Source organism: Haliotis asinina, chromosome 1 (assembly GCF_037392515.1).
Source record: "Haliotis asinina isolate JCU_RB_2024 chromosome 1, JCU_Hal_asi_v2, whole genome shotgun sequence".
Taxonomy (NCBI): Eukaryota; Metazoa; Mollusca; class Gastropoda; order Lepetellida; family Haliotidae; genus Haliotis; species Haliotis asinina.
In genome coordinates, this window is record NC_090280.1 from 20103679 (window position 1) to 20127576 (window position 23898).

Consider the following 23898-nt stretch of genomic DNA (forward strand, 5'->3'; position numbering starts at 1 on the left):
CACCCGGGCAGTACCTCTGCTGGTGTTACTAATGATCCCTCTGTCTGCTTCAGGCACGCTTGCTTTAAGTACAGTCCTGACGATCACTGGGACGGGCTTTTCTACCACAGCTGAAAATAACACGGTAATGATAGGAGGCGTGGCTTGCGTCGTTTCCGCGGCAACAGCTACTCAGATTACTTGCTCCGTTGGCAATGGGCCAACCGGAAGTTATGTTGTCAAGGTCAATGTGGACGGCAAAGGGACGGCAAACAGCGCTGAGCAGTTTGAATATGAATCATCTGTGACCGGGATTTCGCCAACAACTGGTAGCTTGGCAGGTAAGTTTTCCCACAACGACTGAGACCCCAATCAAACAGAACTTCAAATACGATTCCCGAATGACAAGTCCCCATTTCAGTGTCTTAAAAAGCATGTAAAACCAAATACAGTTCCTGAAACCTTGGTAGTTAAAACAGATCTGTTATATAAACGTATAAAAATGAAGAATCGTTTGTAGACGTGTTGTCGAAAGTCTAGAAATGATAAACATGTAGATAAATTCCACTTGTGGACAAGGCAAAGAAAATCCTCAATATTGCATTCATTTGCAAGGTGTTATGATGAATTTGAGATTCACATTCACCTGTTCCTGCATCCCACTAACGGGATCGGTTGTTTAAACTGGCTGAGTTGATTGACATATGTCATCCTATGTCAATTGAGCACTGCAATGCTCATTCTGTTAATTACTGGATTGTCTGGTCCAGACTCGATTATTTGCAGACCACTGCCGTAAGGAATATCGCTGAGTGCGGCGTAAAACTCAACTCACTCACTCTTCATTAACCCTTTGCAGGCGGTACATCATTGACCCTTGCTGGATACGGGTTTACCAGCGATGCTGTTGTAAAGGTTGACAACGTAGTGTGCACGTCTCCGGTCATTGAACCAGGCCAGATCGTCTGTGTCACGCCTGCAGCGGTTAGTAACATTATTACGATACTCTCCCTAGGAAGCTGAGAATGATAGATCAGTGCACGTATATCAATTAACTAGGTATTTTTTTAAATTTTCAACTGCTTATAATGCTTCTTATTTTTATATATATTTACCAGGTTTATGTTAATCCAGGTGACACATATGGTTTTGTCTCGGAAAAACAATGTTAGGATTAGAAGTGTGCGCAAAGCAATCTCTCTTATTGCAGCTGTGTACGTGATATGTGATAAAGTACCCTGAAGAACTTAATTGTCTAACAAAGCTTTTTTTGTGTTCGTTTCGAAAGATCTTTATCGAAACAACTTGTTTCTGATTGGCTGACGTTAGTGGTCATGGTTTGTTTACACTACTGCCCTGAGCAGACATATACGCACACACAAAGAGATCACATAAAGGTGGGTTAAGAACTCTGTTTCACATACTTTCTATCACAATTGTTTAGACCGCATCATCAAAAACAAACGTCGCCGTAACCGTTGAGCAGACTGGTGCGGCCTTGACCTCTCCCGTAGAGTTTAACTATGCCTCCGCTGCTACGGCTGTCATCACCGCCATCTCCAAAAGTACGAGCAGCGTCAGAGGTAAGTGTACATACACATCTACGAATGTCTCCCTCCATTGTTATAAGAGTTTACCTTCGTTTAAGTGCTTGTTTGGCGTTGGGTAAGCGTAGTGGTTAAAGCACCCGCTGGTCACGCCGGGTTCGATTCCCCACATGCGTGCAATGTGTGGAGCCGATTTCTGGTGTCCCCTCTCGTGAAATTGCTGGAATATTGCTATAAACGACGAAAACCATCTTCACCCACACATGACTTTTGTGTAAGTTCTATCCGTGCAAATCGGCCAGCACCTTCAATTCAAGACAGAGCTTTGAATACAACACACATGTAGCAAGTCATCCAGACTGCAGTCGGGAAATATATGTTCCTTGTGTTTAAGAAGAGATACACATTTCTGGCACTGATAAACACACCCTGAAATTGAAATTCTGTTCATTGAATTTTGAATATTTGACTGGCGCTTCCGTCAGAAAAGCTGTGCAATGTATACAGTGTTACTGTGCAATGTATACAGTGTTACTGTGCAATGTAAACAGTGTTACTGTGCAATGTATACAGTGTTACTGTGCAATATAAAGACTAATTCATTCCTTCAGCATAGGTTTATGTATTTTTGAGGACAAGAAGCAGCATCTTCATCTTGGTTTTTATTGTGAACGGAACTACATTTCCAGTGACAAAAACATGTTCTTAAAGAACATGAGAATCTCTTTCCAAGACTTTTACAACCTTATTAATACGCACCACTCGTCCTTATACAACTATACTTGAGTCTGAACGACCCCATGTTTTTTTCCAGTATTCCAAGAATCGGTTGGTTAGCCTAATGGTTAAGGCATTTATTCGTCTCCATCCGACGTTCCGATATCGATTCCCAATATGGATACAAAGTCTGAAGTACGTTTCGGGTATCCCCTGCCGTGATATTGCTGGAATATACCAAAAGCGGCGTAAAATTAAACTCACTCACTCCGATGTTTCAAATGAACGTATTCAATCTGTATCAGGTGGCGAGACCATCACTATATCCGGAAGCGGGTTTGGTGCAAGTGCGGATCCAGCGAATCCCCTGACACTCTGTGGAAAGAGTGCCAACATCACCAGCTACTCCGCCACAGAGATAGTCTTCGACACGCCCTCGAACCCAACTGGGTCGTGTGCCCTTGTCCTACAGATCGGCGTCTCAGGATATGCGGATACCACGTGAGTACATTCATTTATTCATTCATTTATTCATTCATTCATTCATTCATTATGTCGATCTACATATAACTGAGTCTCCACATTGTGTTGACCTACGCATTACTATGGGATCACATTATGTCGATCTACGTATTACTGACTGTCCACATTGTGTTAACCTACGTATTAAATAGGATCACACTTCCACGTATTTATAACTATCTGACTACATTGTGTCTCTCTGCAAATTGCTAAGTGGTCATATGATGTCAATCTGCGTATTTCTGGGCAAAGAGTCCACTCATATCACTAGTCCTGTCCTAAATAGTGATCCTCTAAATCAAAGAACGTTGCATAGTAATTTGTGTTTGACAGCACCAACAGTATATCCGCTGTGACGTACACTCTGAAAGTAACCAACGTCCATCCCAAGGTGGGCTCAATGTATGGTGGCACCAAGGTCACAATTACTGGTGAAGGTTTCGTTGCGGGTTCTGTGGTCATGTTTGGGCCCCACAAATGTGACGTGGAGTCAACGACAGCAACCACGGTCATCTGTACCATCGCTTTCACAGGAGTCGTCCATGAGGTCGCCAATACTGGATCTGATCCAGGTGAGTGAGTGAGACTAGTTTTCGTCCGCACTCAGCAATATTCCAGCCATATGGCGGCGGCCTGTAAATAACCGAGTCTGTGCTAGACAATACAGTGATCAATAGCATCGATCTGCGCAATGGGAACCGATGACTTGTGCCAACCAATCAGCGAGTCTGACCACCCGATCCCATTAGACGCCTCTTACGACAGGTATGGGTTGCTGAGACCAATTCTAACCCGGATCTTCACGGGTCCACATTCTCCTTTGATTCGTCACTAAGGCAAAAGTATAGTCTCCTTTTGTGGTAAGCTTGGGTTGCTGAAGACCTGTTCTACCTGTGATCCTCACGGGACCTGATCTGGTTTGTTTTACAAATAAAGATTCAGTGATTCAACGAACAGCGATCTCTTCGCAGGGTTATGTCCCTTCATACATTTATCGATAGGGATTGAGTGACTGAGTGTGTTATACGCAATACGTCAGCAATGTGTAAACTGGGAGACCGGAAATAGGCTTCACGCGGTGCACTTGCGTGGAAGGTGGAACATTTTCCTTCACATTTGACGATAGTGATTAAAGAGCGAAAGGGTTCGATTCTCTCATGGGTCTATGGTTAAAGTACCCGTGAAGATCCTGGTGACAGGATCGCTGACTTGCTTGATACACATCCCAATCGGGTATATCCATGCTCATGATGTTCATCACGGGATTATTTGGTCCAAACTCGATTATTTACATACGATGCGATGACAAGGTGACGTCGTAATTTCCTAATGGTCCCACAACATTTACAAAGAACTGTATAATTAGTGAAATAAATGTGGCTGACTTTGGCATGATACATTTCAGTTGTACAAATATTCTGTACTTACCAATGAAATAATTATTGCAACCATGTTATATCATAACGTCACTGTGGTGCTTTGTTTACAGTTCACGGAGAGGGCTATGCCTGGGTCCCTCAACTGAGCCAGATAGTCGAAGGGGACAGTGTCCGCTTCAGATGGACTACACTTGAGGTTATGTCCGGAATTCTCTTCCGCATCATACAAGTAAAGAACGCAAGTACAACGGAGCAGGTGTCCAACGGGTTCAAGTCCGGTGAAACTCGTACAGCAAATGGTTCGTCTCTTTCATAAATACTGTTTGTTATGAGGCAACAAGATTTTAGGCTGCATTGGTCGTCCCATACAATCGAGTTTGTTGCAAGGGCCGACCGAATCGATAGAGGGGAGGCTTTGCATTACCTTTGTGTCAACCCTCTGTAATAAGTGAGTGACTGAGTGGGTGAGTGTGGTTTTACGTCACCTTTACCAATGTTTCAGCAAATTCAGGGCAGGGGACACCAGATTTGGACTTCACACATTACATTCGTGTGGGTTATCGAACCCTGGCCTCCGGCGAGATGAGCGAATGCTTTAACCTCGAGGACACCCCACTGCCCCTCTTATGAAGACGTGGGTCGTTACTGATGCTGTTAGTCACTAGTTTGTCTGATCTGGATAATAGAACGGCCACATAGCAGATTGACAAACAACACGATAGTCTCAAAAGACAAGTCGGGGGAGCTATGTGGTGAAAACGCCAAAGACCAGAGTTAGATCCCCCACATATAGTATTCCCAGAAATTATTGAGAATCATGTTGCGTCATGTAACTCATTACGTTTATTAACTTCTGGCGTTTTACTTACATAAACATGTTAAAACATCATCCTTTTACAGTCTCAGTCTTGTTTTAGTACTTTGTTAGACCTCCTCGCTCAGCAATGCATGCCTGAATACGCCTAGGCACACTACCCATCAAAGTTTGTAGGTAATCGTGTGACAGGGTATCCCAATATTGGACCACCTCGGCCTTCATATCTTCAATGTTTCTCAGTCCCTTTTGGTTTATTCTGTCCTTCATGACTCCCCACACATTCTCAATTGGGTTTAGGTCTGGGCTGTAACTGGGCCAGTCTAAAACTTGAACATTTTCGCCCGACAACCACTGTTTTGTGTAGCGCGCAGTGTGTTTTGGGTCATTATCATGCTGGAAAATCCAATCATCTTCATACAATGTTTGTGCTGTCGGAAGAAGGTGACCATTTAGAATGTCAACGTATCTTTCTTTTGTCAAGTTTCCCGTGAAAACACACAATGGCGTCACTCCGCGAGCCGATATGCCACCCCACATGTGAAACTTCGGGCTATGTTTTGGTCGCTGGTAGATAGGTTTGACAGTATCTTTGGTCCAAATTTTCACACAATTAGGGAAAAGCCAAACAGAACTTTCATCCGAAAAGAAAACATTATCCCAATCTTGATTTTCATGCGTCCGACACCAGTTTAAACGTTTTTCCTTTTGTGCATCTTTCATCAACGGCGAGGGAATTCCACGTTTTTTCACCCAATTAAGTGTCTGTAATTCCTGCCTAACTGTTTCATTGCATACCTGAGGACTTCCTCTGCTAATCATTTCATTTCTGATGTTCTCAACACTTTTCAATTTGCCCCTACTCACAATATGCCCAAGTCTTCGGCGATCCACAACACTGAATTTCCTAGGCCGACCTGCCCCTGCTTTGTGCTCTATCCCGGTTCCTGTTTGAATATTCTTCAAAGTTCTGTATACTGTAGACGGAGGAATACCATGTCTACAAGCTAACACTTTAGCATCAGCCTCACCCCTTTCAAAATCATCTAGAATGAGCTTTCTTTTCTCTCTTGCTGTAAATTCTGCCATGTCAACACAGGAAGCCGTCTGCTCAGACAAGGGAGATAACTCTTGACGTAATGAGCTGCCTTCTAAGCCTTCAAGAGTTGTCTCCCTTATTTAGTATGCTTAGTGCATAGTGAAAGCCCTTTTTCCAATCTTAGCATCATTAGAAAAAAACACAGATTTTCTCAATAATTTCTGGGAACACTGTAGTTACAGTATGTGATGGTATGTTATGGTGTTTCCCCACGAAAGCAAGTAAACAATACTTGTCACGGATGGTAAGAGGCAACTAACAGGCTCACTGGCTCGCTCACTTGGTTGACACATGTCATCGTATCCCAGTTACGTAGATTGCTGACCATGCTATTGATCACTGGATCGTTTGGTCTGATCGTCTGTACAGACCGCCGCCACATACCTGAAATATTGCTGAGTGTTGGCGTAAAACTACACTCACTCACTAACACACCTCAAATGTTTCTTGTTCTGTAGATCTGCACATCTGCTCTAATAAACACAAATATTCAATAATTATGTCTGATTCAGGTGCCTATAAGCAGTACTTCCCAAAAACCGGCCATTTCTACTACACCAGTGACTATATTGACGAGGAAAAGACCATTCTGGCAAGGGGAGCAGTGAAGGTCAACCCTAGAATGTCACACACAGAAGTTCTGAGCTTCACCATTGACGGTTATGAAGCGACCTATGAAACATGTAAGGCCATCTTTCAATCCTCCTCCTCCACTTATGAAGCGACCTATGACACATGTAAGGCCATCTTTGATTTCTCCTCCACTTATGGAGTGACCTATGACACATGTAAGGCCATCTTTGATTTCTCCTCCACTTATGAAGTGACCTATGACACATGTAAGACCATATTTCATTCCTCCTCCACTTATGACAAGGAAGTACTAAACTTTAAGCCTCGTTGTGGGAATAAACAGGGCTTGGAGTTCTCTCTTATTGTCTTCCTTTAATTTGCAATTTAATTGGACGTCCATATGACGTGGCTGGGAGAGGGGGCTTCAGTATACACTCACGTGCAAATTAAACGTCCCCAGAATAAAAATTATTATAATTGTCGTCTAAGTAGTCATATACGTGAAAATGCATGTTTTAAACGGTAAAACTTGGAGCGCTAAAACTTCCCGCACATGCAGAAAAGTCTGTATATAAAATACGAGAGGCTCTGTGTACACGCATGCGCGCGTTCGTCTGTGTGCGTTCCAAATCTGTTCCAAATCACTGTCAAAAACCAAGTACATTCAAATGTATATTTATGTCTCGTGACTATATAAAACACATCACGAGCCATTACGTTTTATTTTAAACGTATCTGTCTTTTTCAGCTGGTTCAGATCCGACCGACACCTCCAGCTGCCCTGGAACAATTCAGGTCATCCCAGGTTGCACCGACCCGGAACCGGAAGTAAAGGATGCTACTAAGTTCAACTTTAAATTTTATAAATGCAGCTCACCTGTTGTCACGAGCATCAGCAAAACTCAAGGCACAACTGGTGACGTCATTACTATCAACGGATCCGGATTAAGCGACACTGAATGCCAGAACGAAATCGTCATTGGCGACTCTGTTGGTGTTGTCGAGGACGGTGCGTCAGGTACCTCCGTCTCCTTTATGATTGATCCGTCCACGTCTCCTGAGATTGGAAAACTTAACCGTTTGGTTGTCCGTGTTGGAAACCGGGGTTATGCAAAGAGTGGAAATAATGGACAGCCACTTACGTTCGTTCTACTTCCGTACATATCTGCGGTCTCGCCGTCAACCGGGTCAAAGGCCGGAGGAACAAAGGTCACCATTACAGGTACTGGTTTCCAGGGAACGACTAAGAGCATCACTGTTGACATGCAGGGATATTCATGTGACGTCACAAGTGTGACTTACACCGAGATTGTCTGCGTTACGTCTGGAACGACGCTAGGACAGAAAACGATCTCTGTTACCGTTGCGGCCGGCGTGAATGACGTTCCCGCTGAATGGAAGACTGGTGTGGAAAAGACCTTCACCTTTGCAGAATCTGAGACGCCCACCGTTACTGCCGTCACTCCAACGTCTGTCAATGGGTCTTCCACGACGATCACCGTCACTGGCACCAAGTTTGGTACCGAAGCTTCAGCCCTCAGCGTGAAAGTGGATGAATCTGTCTGTACAGTCAGCGGTTCCGTTACAGACACAACGTTTGACTGCGACGTCGGCGACGTGCCCGTAGGAAATCATGACGTCAAAGTCGTTGTAGCTGGAAAGGGGACTGCTACACCTACGGTAAAAATTGAGAGTTCTGCTGTAATATCTGGAATCACACCCACCACAGGTAGTGTAAACGGGGGAACGATTCTCAGCATCACCGGCAATGGATTTGTTGATGGCGAAACCACGGTGCAAGTCGGCGGGGAAGACTGTGTTGTTACTGCGGTGACTCCAAGTCAGATTCAGTGTGACACGTCGTCCCATGCCGCGGGGGCTGTCGACGTCGTTGTTGTATCCAGAGGAACAACCTACCCGACATTGCCCGCAGCGTTTACATACGACACCGCTGCGACTCCGACCTTCACCTCTGTCTCCCCCAGCAGTGGCGTCGCTGGAGACGTCATAACGGTAACCGGAACAGGATTTAGTACCACCGCCGCGGACAACGCCATTGTCATTAATGACGTCCCATGTGTCGTCACGGCAGCCACTGCAACAACAGCCACGTGTACCCTTGGTAACCAGGAAACTGGAACATATCCAATCAAAGTTGTTGTAGCCGGGAAGGGAGCGACCACTGATTCAACGTTCACGTACGAAGTAGCCCTCACCAGTATTTCACCGTCTCGGGGTAAGTGCAATACAAGGGAAATATTGTTACTACAATTGTTGCCTTTAACGCAAAACAGATTATATATTTTTAGAAAAAGATACAAATAGAATTGGGAAAACTGCTGAGGAATCGTCTTTACATGAAGAAATTACCAAATTGTGAAGTTTGTATTATATACTTTCTTGAAAAAAATGATGAAGCGATATAGTTACAACGGCAAACGTATACATGATTGAAAACAGTGTGTTTACTAATTTGAGATCGAAACAGGCTGATGCTGTTTGGGGGATAAAGCAAAGATTAACGGTAAACGCAAAACATTATATGTAAAAACATCCAGCATAATACCGACGTGCAAAATAAAGGTTACACCCTTTGGGATAATCTGTCAAGGAATGTATAACTGATTTTGAAAGTATTTTGATTGTGGCTAACCAGTAACAAACACGATATATGTGTTGCAACACTAACAACAAAAAGCGGAACAAAACAGACGCAAATCCCAAAGCACCAGCTGTTATCTTTCTCTTGCGCCGCATTTTATCAGACACCCTTCTAAAATGACATTCAGTGTATGTTTTAATTTTTAGGCAGCGTTGCTGGGGACCAGATGGTAACCATCACGGGCAAAGGTTTCGTGACCGCAAACACTACTGTGGAGATTTGTGGAGAAGATTGTCCAGCCGTTGACACTAAGGGCCAGTCGGCCACGCAGTTCATCTGTCGCACACCGGCTAAAGGTAACGACTTCTTTCCAGCTATATGGAATGCAGTGTCCAATCGCGTGAACATCTATGCAATGAGGATACGATGACAACCAGGCCAGCGAGTCTGACCACCCCATCCCGTTAATCGTGTCTTGCGACAAGCACGGGTTGCTGAGGACTAGTCATACAGCCCTGATTTTCACGCGGATACCAATAAATACACTTGCACAATGACTACACATGTACAACTAGTACTGCGATTATATGTGTACAGTTACTACAATGTGTTCAAGAGTGCAGTTAATAAGACCACTGTGCATTAAGGCGTCACGTTGCTGAAATACTGAAGGTGCGTTAAAACGAATTCTTGACATTCCATTATGTTGTATAATACAAAATGTCCAAACTGGTGTTCATGTATTCACGTGTCCAAACTGAAGTTGACACACACGTGTCAAAATTGATACTTATCTCCCTACGTGTCAAAACTAATGTTGATCTGCCCACGTGTATAAACCAATGTTGACCAATAAACGTGTATCCTGACAGATGTGTCAGCTGAGCAAACATGTAACGTTGTTGCAACTGTCAACGGTCTAACGTCGTCGCTAAATTCATCCTACACCTACGACCCCACCTTGACGCCTGAGATAACCGGCGTGGCCCCTCGCAGGAGCGGCACAGGAGGTGGAATTTCAGTTACCATTGCTGGAACTAGATTCGGGTAAGTGAATGAGCGAATTATGGTGTAATATTCCAGCAATATCAAGACTGCGGGGGGGGGGGGGGGGGGGGGGGCACCAGAATGGACTTCACACAGTGTAGCCATGAGGGAATTGAACCTGGGTCTTTGGCGTCACAAGCAAATGCTTAAACCACAAGGTTGTTTCACCGCCCCCAAAAATCCATGTGGCCGAAAAATACATTAAAATATGTGTTTTTCAAGTAAGTAATACAACTAGTCATATCTCCGCTTATAAGTCGCTCATATCCGGGCACGTTGCCTGCTCATGGCGCTACGTACATTAAGGAAAAGAGGGTTTTTTATATTTTATTATGTTCTTCTATTTATAACAGAGTGTCATACTGAATAGGTTTGTTGTTTGTTGTTTCGTTTAGTTTTTTCTTCTTTCATTTTATTTCAAATATGCGACATTTTCTGTGACAAAGACAATGAATTACTGAGTCGTTATTGGTGACACTACCATGACCTTCACCTTGTTTCAGGTCTGACTCTAGCGCTGTCAGTGTCAGTATTGGAGGCACGGATTGTCCCGTCAGCACCGTGAGTTCCACCGAGATTGTCTGCGTCACCGAAAGAAGCACGTCACAGAAGACAAAGGTCAGGGTCGAGATCAGCGGAAATGGTATTGCCAAGCAGGTACGACATTTTTGTGATTTTTCAAATGATATTCCACAGATGATGTATGTGACAATGATACCTGCACGATTGGTTGGTTTCAACGCTGCACTCAGACCAGACAATTAGTGATCAACAGCATGAGCATGTATCTGCGCGTTTGGGTCCAACCGACAAGCACTGTTCAATGACCATGGAGCGGTGCGGTAGCCTAATGAGCGTTTGCTCATCATGCTGGAGATCTGGATTTGATTCCCCAAACTGATACACTGTGTGAAGCCCATTTCTAGTGCTCACCACCGTGATAATGCCTGCGTTTCTCACTCACATACTTCCCCTCAGTTACCAAGTGATGTCGCTGGGTACAGTACTGAATCATGCTATTCTCTACTGTTCAACAGACCGATGCCGCCTTCGAGTACATAGACGTGTGGTCGTCCAAAGCGACATGGGGAGGGAATGATCCACCAGGCGTTGGGGAGTTGGTCGTTGTGCCCAAGGGTCAGCTTCTTCTGTTGGACACCGACACGCCCGTTCTCAAGATGCTGCTTATTAAAGGTACAAAACCATAAGTAGCTGAACACATTCTTAAAGTAACTATCATCATTTAAAACTATTATTTGTTCATCACCATTATCATCATCATCATCAACAACAACAACAACAACAACAACATCTCAAAACAGCGATATTAATAAGTTGAATGTCTTGTTTATATATCGGAAAAGTGGTGGTCTAGTGCCTACTGGTCGTTAGTAACACCAAGTCGAAGTTCCATTCTCAGTGTGGGTTCAAAAGGTGCACCCCACGTGACGTATCCTATACGTATGCTGATGCTAAAACCGACTCACTCATACATTGTTTACAAATGGCACTGTTACTATGGTAACCTGTACTGGTCGCATGAGCCCACTGAGAAAGATAATCACTGGTCCGGCTCGGTGACCCGAAGCGTGGATCGAGGCTCATTCTTTCAATCACTGGTTTATCGGTGTGGCTTAAAACAGCACTACTCGCTCAACCCTGTCATTCTTTTAACAGGTGGTGAGTTGATCTTCGATGAGAAAGACATCGAGCTACAAGCTGAAAGCATCCTTATTGTGGACGGAGGAAAACTACAGGTCAGATAAAGTTTTGTAACTCTCAGATTTTCTCATCGGTTTTATGTATGTAGTTGGCTGTTGTTTAACGCTGCACTCAGCAATGTTCAAGCTATATGGTGGTTGTCTGTAAACATCGAGTCTAGTCCAGATGGTCAAGTGATCAAAAGCATGAGCTTCTATCTACGCAACTTGAATACGATGACTGTCAATCAAGTCAACGAGTCTGACCTCCGGATCCGGGTTGCTGAAGATCAGTTGTTACCTGGATCTCCAGTGGTTGCTGAAGACCAGTTGTAACATGGATCTTCACGGTTTACTGAGAACCAATTGTCACCAAGATCTTCACGGTTTGCTGAAAACAATTGTAACCAGGATCTTCACGGTTTGCTGAGAACCAAATGTCACCAAGATCTTCACGGTTTGCTGAAAACAATTGTAACCAGGATCTTCACGGTTTGCTGAAGACCAGTTGTTACCTGGATAAATCTTTTTAATTTCGAAACGCAACGTTTCGGGGTCTGATGAAGGGGTCTGAAATGGCCACGGAACGCTGTGTTTCAAAATTAAAACGAAGATTTATCCATAAAAGATCTTGGTCATGCACAATTCTAGAACTTTTCAAAGCCCGGCGATCTGGAAATTTGGAAATTGGCGTGCTTGTGTTAGTTGGGCCTGGTTCATCATGTAAGATAATTTCCCCAAAAGAATTATTTGACAATATCTATTTTCCAACTCTCTGACAAGACAAGATTAGACAAGAAAAAATATTTTATTGTATCAAAGGCCATCAGCCCATATAAAAGCTTACATAAATATACCTGAAGCATAACATGTTTTCCAAGATAAATATTTTTGGATAAAATCGAAATATAGAGAAATAGGCATCAACAATTTGGGGAGGAGTGAACAACCTTGCACTATCCTGTGTTTCCGCGTATTCAGAAGTAGGTTTTAGTACATATCCATGTTTCCGTTGCAGGTTGGTACGGAAGACGCCCCTTTCCAGCATAAAGCTATCATCACCCTGCATGGGAGCCTGCGGGCTCCAGAACTTCCTATATACGGTGCAAAGGTCCTCGCTGTGAGGAATGGGACACTGGACTTGCATGGTTTGTATAACTCTTCACAAAACATCTCTCTTCTCAACTTCACGAGCTCTAACAGACAGTTTCATGGTGCATTGCACAAAATATCAAACACCTGGCAAGACTAAGGTAGAAAAGTCAGTGGTTTAAACAGACATTCGCATCTGTTATTGTGTTGCTTATATGAGATATGACTATCAGTCACGTTACGTTCTCTACATAAATATCAATAACTGCTGTGTTTTCTTTCCTTATCTGAACTTATCTGACACTCAAAAAGTGTCCGAAAGGGTCAGGCACAAGGCCCATCACATGACGCAAACAGTGAAATGATGAGCTAAATATGTCGAATATGGCACATATTAGGGGGGAAACAGTATGCAGGGATATTTGTATTTTGCCTTTGGTTTGCTAATACCGTAATATCCAAAGATCAGTAGTTTTTTTTGGTTTTTGTCATTTTTTAACCTCTTTTGAGCTTTTCTAAATTGTCTAGAAATTGAATCATATGTCTAAATCTATGCATTTCTTTGCTTGACGGACGCTATTTTTTCGGAAGTAGGATCTCGGACGGAACCGAAGGCTTTGCACCGCAGTACGTACCGTGCCGTGGTAAGTGTGTACTGTTTCACCCCTAACATAAATAGCTGAAGGATTTACTGACGTCCATTTCAACTTTTTTGTGTCGTTCAGGAAAGAATGTAGGGGTGACATGGACGCGTCTCGCTTCAACCGCCGCAGCCGGCGCCACTACCATTACAGTCGAGCAACCGGTACACTGGTTAATTGGGGACTCGATCGCCATAGCAACCACGGGTGGCAGGCACAGCCAGAAAGAGACAGAGGTCAGAACAATCACGGCTATTTCTTCAGACAAGATGACCTTGACCTTGGACACGGCATTGAAGTATAGTCATTTGGGTGTAACACTGACCTTTAACGGAGAGTCCGTTGAAACGAGGGCAGAGGTTGGCTTGTTGACCCATAACGTTGTTGTCAGAGGGTCAACCAATACCCAGTGGCAAGACACGATCGAACCCTGCGCTGACGGATTTGACACTGGTAAGCAAGGAGAACATTGTAGCATATATAAGATATTTGGATTACAGATTCTAGTTCTCGAGTCGTGTCCTATTCGGGATTCAGATCCACAAACTGAGTAACCTAATCACTAATGAGACTCAGCCGAAAACGAATAATAGAATTTGCACTTTACTGAAACAATGTAATTCTAAACGTAACATATACTCATTGACACATATATGGGAACACATGAAAGTACAATACTAGTGTTCATATATACCAATGGAAAACATTAAGGGAACGCATGGAATAGCTGTGATTTTTAATCTTTGAGACAGTAAGAGAAAAGTACATACAGATGAAAAGGCTTATGTCATGTGATGAAAATCAATATCGGGTGTGTCCCCCATTTCTCTGGAGAACTGCCTGGCTTCCTCGTGGCATGCTGCGAATGAGTGTACGGATGGTACCAATCGGTATTCTACGCCATTCTTCCTGGAGAGCCACGAAAAGTTCATCCAAATTGTTGGGTTGAACAGGTCTGTCCCGAACATTGCGGCCAAGAACATCCCAAAGATGTTCGATGGGGTTAAAGTCAGGACTTTTAGCCGGCCATTGCAACACGCGGACACCTGCAGCCCTCAGTCTGTCCCGACAAACATGAGCGATGTGAGGGCGGACATTGTCATGCTGGAACTCGAACATTCGACCTGCTGTACGCGCAAAGGGGATCACAATCGGGTTCAAGATCTCGTGACAATATCGTACACCTGTTATCCTGCAATCAACACGCACAAGATCTGTTTTGTGGTTAAAGGTAAACCCGCCCCACACCATAACAGAGTCCCATCCATAACGATCATGCTGTTTGATGGTGAAGGCACTGTGACGTTCCCCAACGCGTCTCTAAACTCGAATTCGACCGTCATTATGGTCTAGTGTGTACCTGCTCTTATCACTAAACATGGTGTTTCTCCATTGATGCACGGCTCTTCCTCCATGGTTCCGTGCCCACTGCAGTCTCAAGCGCTTGTGTTGCTCTGTCATGTTGATTCCAAATAATGGACGGCGACTTTTTAGACCAGCCGATTCAGGACGATTACCAACTGTACGTGAACAAATTCTGACGTTTGTTCTTCGTCTGAATTCCGTATTGATTTTGGAGGAGGATTTGAACCTGTCTCGAAGGGCAATACGGCGTAGGGTCCGCTAATCCCGTGGGGTGGTTTTCTTTTCCCCGACCACGCCTCATTTTGACGTCACCAGTCGCTCTACAGAGATTCCAAAGTCTGGATATCACACTAGCACACTTGTGAAATGTTGTTGCAACCTGTCGTAATGAGCTTCCACCATTAACCATGCCAACTGCCTCCCATTTCTGTGCCAAAGTTAAGTACTGTCTCGCCATGTTAACAATGTTTTTAACCGTTGTGTTTGACAGTGCACATACATGTCTCGTGTAAATCTAAGTGCATGTAACTTTAGGAGCACATAGTGCACGTGCATGGAAAGCATCATGGTGAGTTTGAGTGAACTGCTCTTCACGAAAACGATAACACGATGCTGAAGTTAGTAAATAGAAATTTTGAACTGCCCTAAGAAACATGTGTTCCCTTAAATTTTTCCTTGAGTATATTATTTTTCAGAATTTCACACATCGTACAGTACAATACAGGAAAGGAATAAAAGAGCACTTGTACTTTTATCTGTTCCCTTATTCGTGTCCATGAGCAGATGTTGCCGTTGACCGCAGTTTCACTGGCACTGTGTATTGGTAGCTTCGACCACTGGAACTATGCAAATTTACATTTGTCAGCTGGGTACACAAAGTGCTACACTTTCGCGGAGGCTTCGGTGGCCTAGTGGGTTAGATCACCGCATTTGTATGCTCTTGACTAGGGGCCTCACTTTCCGCGTGTGAGTTCAAATCCTGCATGTGACTCGGTCCCACTCAGCACTTTACAGAGAAAGTGACGTCCCAGTTATACGAAAGTTCAATTTCACCACTTTATGGAAAACATTGTAGATTGAAATTTCACATGTGCTGCCTGTATTTTGTCCCCTGTGGCAATCCAAGTTAGAACTGGTCTTCACAAATTCGCACAAATGTGTAACAAATGCATCGACGGCAGCGTTGTTTCCTCTGGACAGGCATTGCATGCATTGTGTGTTTGGAATTTTCTAATTATTGAATTTTCAATAGCACCTCTATATCTAGGACCCGTGAAGGTCCCGGGGTAGAATAGGCCTTCTGCAACCCATGCTTGCCATAACGGGCGACTATGCTCGTTGTAAGAAGTGACTACGGGGATCGGGTGCTCAGCTCGCTGATTTGGTTGACACATGTCATCGGTTCCCATTTACGCAGATCGATGCTCATGCTATTGATCACTGGCTTGTCTGGTCCAGACTCGATTATTTACAGACCGCCGCCATATTGCTGAAATATTGCTGAGCGCGGCGTAAAGCTAAAACTCACTCATTCATCCACTCACTGACTTTATATCTAGTAGCAGGTAATATTCTTGAGTGAATGTCCATTTAAGGTGAGTTATGTAAATTTCAGGTGAGTTATGTCCATTTCAGGTGAGTTCACCACACAAACCTGTTTCCAAGGCCGATTTGGTAAGGAGTTGGGAAGTGATGAGTTCGGATCACAAATTATGGTCCACGCCCCAGAGCGAGACAAGAACATTGCCATTGCCCGTATTAGCTTCACCGAAGTCACAAACGCCGGACAAGCCTTCAGACTTGGGAGATACGCTATCCATTTCCATTTGAATGGCGATATGTCTCAGTCCTATGTCAGGTCATGTTCTATACACAAATCCAACAACAGGGCAGTCAACATCCACGGAAGCCACAATACTTACGTCGAGCACAACGTTGTATACGACGTCAAGGGCGGATCACTGTTCTTGGAAGACGGCATAGAGACTGGCAACTTCTTCAGGTGGAATCTTGTTCTATTCGTGCGCGCAAGCAGTAGTCTTTTGAACGATGACATCACGCCCGCCTCGTTCTGGGTGACAAATCCAAACAACACTATCACCCATAATGCCGCTGCTGGAGGTACCCACTTTGGGTATTGGTACCGGATGCATACCCATCCTGACGGCCCATCCCACACGACTGATGTGTGGTGCAAAACGATTCCTCTTGGCCTATTCAGTAACAACACTGCTCATTCCATGGGGTGGTTTGGACTTTGGATCTTTGAAGACTATTTTCCCACAGAACGTGAGTATATTAACTCCGTGAGATGATTGGGTGAAATAGGTTTTATCTTGATCATATTTTCCAAGGCATTTTGCGATAGTTCCAACTGACACCTATGTTACATTTGGGATTCTAAATGATATTGTGTAATCATAGATATTTCCACATGTTGACGTCCCGAATTACTACTAAAAAAAATAGTAAATAGTCACCTTTCACTCATCGTTCAAGAGAAAGCGTTGCTTTCGACACAAAATGCTCAAATCTAGTTAAAATATTTCGAAGAAATGTTTTGGGTTTTTTTTTTCAGAAAACTCTTTAAAAATCTATTATGCTCTAACCTGTTGAAAACAACAAAGTTCCTGTTAAAGACATATACTTTTTGCTTGCTTGCATTTGAAACAAATGTCTAATCCACACAAAAACTGGTTAATCTACTGTTCTTGAAGATGGATTATGATCTGCGTGTGTTATTTTGTCTTATCTGCATCAGTTTGGAGCGTCTTTTCACATTAAGATGAGCGGTGGAGTACCCCAGTGGTTAAGCGTTCGCTCGTCCCGAAGACCCGCGTTCGTTTTCCTATATGGGTACAATGAGTGAAGGCTATTTCTGGTGTCCGCCGTCGTGATATTGCCGGAATATTGCTAAAAGCAGAGTAAACCACTACAAAACTGTAAAACTGTATTATATACAAACAACCGTCCTATTCTTTCAACATGGCTAGGAAAAATGCGGAGTTAAACAGTAAACCAAATCCTGGACTAGGTTTACTATGGTTGATTATGAAAATTAGGTTTAATTGTTTCCAGTGGCTGTGTTCGAGGACCTGGTCGCGTATAACAACCACAAAGGAGCAGAACTTGTAAATACAGGCAACATTCAGGTCAAGGGATTCAAGGTCATCAACAATGAGGTTGGAATTGAAATAAAGTTTCTCAAGAACGTCATCCAGTATAATGAAACAGGACCAATGGTCGTGGATTCACTAATAGCAGGTGGTCACTCGAATTTAACCCCCGCCGTCACGAAGGAATCCTTTGGATTATCTCTCCCATGGGGAAACGGTCTGCTCTTGAAAGATCTGCGCTTCGAGAATTACAATCAAAGCCATTTGACTGCAATGCGTGTGTCGACTTCAGATGGAATATGCGGGAATCTTTGCGGTGGCTTCACATACAAAAGCATGGGCCTCACATTTACAAATGCCGACCGGAAGTTCAGGTTTGCCTGGCAACATGAAGCCGTGATGATTGACCTTGACGGCAGTTTACTGGGCACAGCCGGTTCGTCTGTCCTTCCCGCCATGGATATTTTACCTTCACAGTGTACGAATGAACCAAGCTGTAGCTACGGAGTCCCTGCTAAAAAGTGTAACCCTGGCGTAGATTTCCATCGCATCGCCATGAAAAACCCCAAACCAGACAGTCTCGAGGCCAAGAGACTGCGGTTCACAAACGCTGCTGGGGACAGCGTGTTTTCTGAGTTTGCACACAAGAGAGTGACACATAAGCCTGGCTGGATGGCTCTTCTTGTCGATGGGGATACCTATAACATGACGTTTGAGAATGCAGAGCATATCACCAACATTAGCTACGATGCTACAGTTTACAGATTTTTGGTGTGTATTTCTAAGACTTTTCCTGCGTATTTTAGATTTATGTCAAGTCCAGCATCAAACGCACAAACATTTACTAGAGTGTATGAGAACACGTTCGCCATTTATGTTGTTATGTTGTTAATATGTATTTGCTATCAATGTTTATTTCCAACAGAGCAACGACCACCTCATAATTTGCCAGCTAGTCGCACGCCCCGATCGTTTCTCCATCGCCGACTCCCGCATCAACGAAACCGTTGGTAGTTTGAACGTTACCGCCGACATCAACGGTGCCTGGTATTATAAGGAGAGCGAGGGCCAACTTTGCTACCTAGGTCAGTGGCTTAATCTTTTCTATGATGTCCAAATAAATAAATATATAGAATGGAAGGAAAATGTAGCGATAGGATTATTTCTGTCTCTTTGAAGATGAGATAATTTATTCAGTACTGAAGGCCCCTTAACTAAGAGCACAATTTTATTTCTTGTGAAATATATGTACGGTGACCATATGGGTATTTAAAACTGAGAAAAATTATGCCTTGAGTTACGGTCGGATCCCTGTGCACCAAAGAAAATAACGTTTCTTTCCACGTTCTTTCTTAGTTGTCTGTATGTTGTTATACAAAGCAACCAAATCTACGTCAGTCGTAACTTTCATACCTCAAATATACTTCCGGCATTGTAAGGTGATCGTAAATCCCATACTACGATAGTCGTAGCGTTACATTGGTCATAGCACCCATACCTTAACACAGATATACGACTGATATAGCGTTGTGGTTGCATTATACAGCGACAACCTGGACTATGAAAGGAGATTTTTTAAATCAGGCTCAATTCATTTCAGTGTCCCACAGGACAAAAACCACAGTGAACAGCGAGGACCGGAACTTGAAAGTGAAGGCATTCAAGTGTTTGTACAAAAACTGCGTCCCTCCACCCGACTTCAATACGTTGAGCAAACGACCCGATGACGCTCGTTTGTACTCCAACCTCACCACGTGGGACTTCCAGGGCAAGCAGAAACCGAAAGCTAATGAAGATGTCACCATTCCGGAAGGTAGGCAATTACGGATACTGGATATGGTTTTACTCCTCTTTGAGTATTATGCAAACAATATCACAGGGGTGTTCACGTTGTATCTATGTGGGGAATCGGGCCTGTTTTGGCTTAGCGTGCGAACGCTTTAGCAATTAGTATTCCCCACGCAGTTGTGGAGCATTAGAAATTACGAGAAAATAATCGAAGTGAGTGAGTGAGTAGCTGAGTGAGTGAGTGGCTGAGTGAATGAGTGGCTGAGCTAGTTGAGTTAGTTGAGTTGAGTTGAGTTTTACGCCACACTCAGCAATCGTCCAGCTATATGGTGGCGGTCTATAAATAATCGAGTCTGGACCAGACAATCCAGACAAACCGACGACATGTGCCAACCAAGTCAGCGAGTCTGACCATCCGATCCCGTTACTCGCCTCTTACGACAAGCATTGTCGCCTTTAAAGGCAAGCGTGGGTGGCTGAAGGCCTATTCTACACCGGACCTGTTGTGTAGTAGGTAGAGACTCGGGAAGAAACTTACGAATGTATTGTGTAGGAGGTAGAGACTTGGTAAGCGACTGACTTATGTGTGGTGTAGTAGATAGAAACTCGGGATGAAAGTGATGAACATGTTGTGTAGTAGGTAGAGACTCCAGACTCGGGATGAAACAAATCGAAATTTAGAGCTGAATCCTGAATAATTGTTTGGTTGTCGTTAAGCTAAACAGTCTGCACGTTGCCTGCTATATGGTGGCACTGTATGTATAATCGATTTTCGACCCGACAGTCCACTCATCAACAGCATGAGTTTCGACCTACGCAAATGTTTTGGATACACTGACATGCGTCACCCAAGTCAGCGAGCCTGACCACCCATCCCCTCAGTAACCCCAAATCTAACCGGCATTTTACGGTGGAATAGGGGTAAAGAAGATCTGCTGAAGCGACTTCCATGGGTCTGTATTTAGTAGGGAGGTTGACTCGTCATGTCGAAGAGTTCGTTCTCTATGGGTACAATGTGTGAAGCCCATTTAGTGTCCCCCATCATGATATTGCTGAAATATCGCTCAAAGCTGCACAAAACTAAAGACATGCACTCGCTCCACGCCAACCGATGTTGCAGGAGACTTTCGTTCAATTTTCTAAAAGTGTGTAAAAGACGTTTTTTGAGGTTAACCTCTTGCTGAATGTTTCGATGTCATTGGTTCATCTAAACAGTCAATGCTTTCTTCAAGATTACTGGATCGTTGTGGATGAGGAAACCACCCCTCCACTTGGCACTGTGATTATCATCGGTGCCCTGGAATTCGATAACGTCGCAACGAAGACCTTTAACTTCCGAGCAAAGATGATTGTCGTGTACGGGCGGCTTGTGATTGGCTGGCCAGATAAGCCCTTCCTGGGCCAGGCTAACATCTTTCTCTCTGGATCACACAGCTCACCGTCTTTCCCCGTGGAGGATGGTCCCCCAGCCGGCGCCAAGGGGATAGGTGAGACATTCCAACAGAATGTAGGCAAAACCTCAGGAATGTATCATGTAGTGAAGATTGTGTATTGGGCAAAAACCTCGGAATGTAGAGTGAAGGACGTAGAAATGTATTGTGCAGTAAGAGCAGACAAGACAATGTATTTTGCAGTGGACAGTGACTCCATGATATATTGTGTAGAAGGTAGAAACCCCGGACTCAGGAAGAAAGTGAGGAATGTATTGTGTAGCAGGTAGAAACTCGGGAAGAGACCGAGGAATGTATTGTGCAGTAGATAGATACTCTTGGAGAAACAGAAATCTGCTGTGTAGAAGGTAGAAACTGAGGAAGAGACTGGCTAATGTATTGTGTAGTTGGTAGAACTCTGGACTCGGGAAGAGACTGATGAATCTATTGTGTAGTAGGTGGAAACTCGGGAAGAGACCGAGGAATGTATTGTGCAGTAGGTAGAGACTCTTGGAGAAACAGAAATCTGCTGTGTAGAAGGTAGAAACTGAGGAAGAGACTGGCTAATGTATTGTGTAGTTGGTAGAACTCTGGACTCGGGAAGACACTGATGAATCTATTGTGTAGTAGGTGGAAACTCAGGAAGAAACTGAAAAATGTATTGTGTAGTATGTAGGAACTCGGGAAGAAACTGAGGAATCTATTATGTAGGAAGTAGAGACTGGAGAAGAAACTTACGAATTTATTGTGTAGGAGGTAGAGACTCGGGAAGAAACTGAGGAACTCAGGAATCTATTGTGTAGTGGGTAGGAACTCGGGAAGAAACTTACAAATGTATATTGTAGGAGGTAGAGACTCGGGAAGAAACTTATGAATGTATTGTGTAGGAGGCAGAGACTTGGTAAGCGACTGACTTATGTGTGGTGTAGTAGATAGAAACTCGGGATGAAAGTGATGAACATGTTGTGTAGTAGGTAGAAACTCCAGACTCGGGATGAAAGTGATGAACATGTTGTGTAGTAGGTAGAAACTTGGAACTCGGGAAGAAACTGATGAATGCATTGTGTAGTAGTCTGTATTTCAATAAATGAGATGGGATGTGTGTGTGTTCGGGTATACAGGGGTGTGCGAGATTCATTCATGATAATCTGAAACATGAATGCAGTAATCATGGAACTGGTCAGCATGTTCACTATTATATTCACATTGCATGTTCATCGATAAATCCACTTCTGCAGCTGTTTATGGCGGTCTGGACTTGCATGGCAAGAGCGTGGGTATGACATGGGTGTCCCTGGCAACCACGGCAACAAAGGGAGGTAACCAGGTAACACTGGACGAGGCTGTCGAGTGGAGCGTGGGAGATGAGATTCTTCTGACGGCGACGTCATATAATGCGTGGCACACAGAGACCTTCAAGATCTCCACTATATCAGCGGACAATAAGACCCTGACGCTGAATGCTACCTTGGTGTACACGCATGACGGTATGTTGGGTGCATGGCCGGTATGTGTTGGTCGGTTGGTTGTTATTTTACGCCGCGCCGCGCTTAGCAATGTTTATGTACAGCCACGTGGCCGCAGTCTGTAAGTAAACGAGTTAGGACTAGACAATCCAGTGATCAGCTTGTCTGCTGCGTAGGAATGTTAAGGCTATATGGCGGCGGTCTGTAATTAAGATTCTGGATCAGACAAACTAGTGATCAACATCATGAGCAATTGGGATATACGATGGCATTTCTCAACCACTTCTTCGAGTCATACGAGAATGAAAACCAATTCTAACCCGGATCTTCAAAGGCGTATATCTAGTGTAGGATGTGATGACATGGCACTGTAAGATGTGAACGCATGACACTATGTAGGATGTGAACACATGACACTGTAGGATCTGAACATATTGCGCTGTTGGATGTGAACACATGGCTCTATGTAGGATTTGAACACAAGGCGCTATGTAGGATGTGAACACATAAAACTATGTAGGAGGTGTGCATATGGCACTGTAGGTTGTGAACACATGACACTGTAGGATCTGAACATATTGCGCTGTTGGATGTGAACACATGGCTCTATGTAGGATTTGAACACAAGGCGCTATGTAGGATGTGAACACATAAAACTATGTAGGAGGTGTGCATATGGCACTGTAGGTTGTGATCACATGGCACTGTAGAATATGAACACATGCCACTATGCAGGATGTGAACACATGACACTGTAGGACATGAACATATGGCACTATGTAGGATGTGAACACATGTCACAATGTAGAACATGAACATATGGCACTGTAGAATGTGAACACATGGCACAATGTAGAACATGAACATATGGCACTGTAGGATGTGAACACATGACATTGTAGGGTGTGAACACATGACGTAGGATGTGAACACATGACACTGTAGGATATAAACACATGGCACTATTATGTGAACACATGACACTATGTAGGATGTACAGGATATGAACATATGACACTAG

General features: G+C 43.9%; 1 protein-coding gene across 6 annotated transcripts in view; it reads left to right on the forward strand.

Moving 5' to 3' along the window:
- The window catches only part of LOC137288259 (fibrocystin-L-like), a 108668-nt gene that overhangs the window by 65804 nt on the left and 18966 nt on the right, over nucleotides 1-23898 (forward strand). For all 6 annotated transcript variants that reach the window (XM_067820736.1, XM_067820727.1, XM_067820744.1 and 3 more), the window contains 21 exons: nucleotides 54-320; nucleotides 839-963; nucleotides 1424-1562; nucleotides 2549-2744; nucleotides 3099-3337; nucleotides 4255-4443; nucleotides 6570-6740; nucleotides 7379-8866; nucleotides 9439-9588; nucleotides 10105-10279; nucleotides 10783-10936; nucleotides 11317-11473; nucleotides 11957-12036; nucleotides 12998-13127; nucleotides 13797-14165; nucleotides 16713-17366; nucleotides 18156-18964; nucleotides 19119-19278; nucleotides 19794-20006; nucleotides 21214-21468; nucleotides 22650-22898. In XM_067820736.1, coding sequence (XP_067676837.1) covers nucleotides 54-320; nucleotides 839-963; nucleotides 1424-1562; nucleotides 2549-2744; nucleotides 3099-3337; nucleotides 4255-4443; nucleotides 6570-6740; nucleotides 7379-8866; nucleotides 9439-9588; nucleotides 10105-10279; nucleotides 10783-10936; nucleotides 11317-11473; nucleotides 11957-12036; nucleotides 12998-13127; nucleotides 13797-14165; nucleotides 16713-17366; nucleotides 18156-18964; nucleotides 19119-19278; nucleotides 19794-20006; nucleotides 21214-21468; nucleotides 22650-22898 — 6369 coding nt within the window. The remainder of the gene's footprint in view (nucleotides 1-53; nucleotides 321-838; nucleotides 964-1423; nucleotides 1563-2548; nucleotides 2745-3098; nucleotides 3338-4254; nucleotides 4444-6569; nucleotides 6741-7378; nucleotides 8867-9438; nucleotides 9589-10104; nucleotides 10280-10782; nucleotides 10937-11316; nucleotides 11474-11956; nucleotides 12037-12997; nucleotides 13128-13796; nucleotides 14166-16712; nucleotides 17367-18155; nucleotides 18965-19118; nucleotides 19279-19793; nucleotides 20007-21213; nucleotides 21469-22649; nucleotides 22899-23898) is intronic.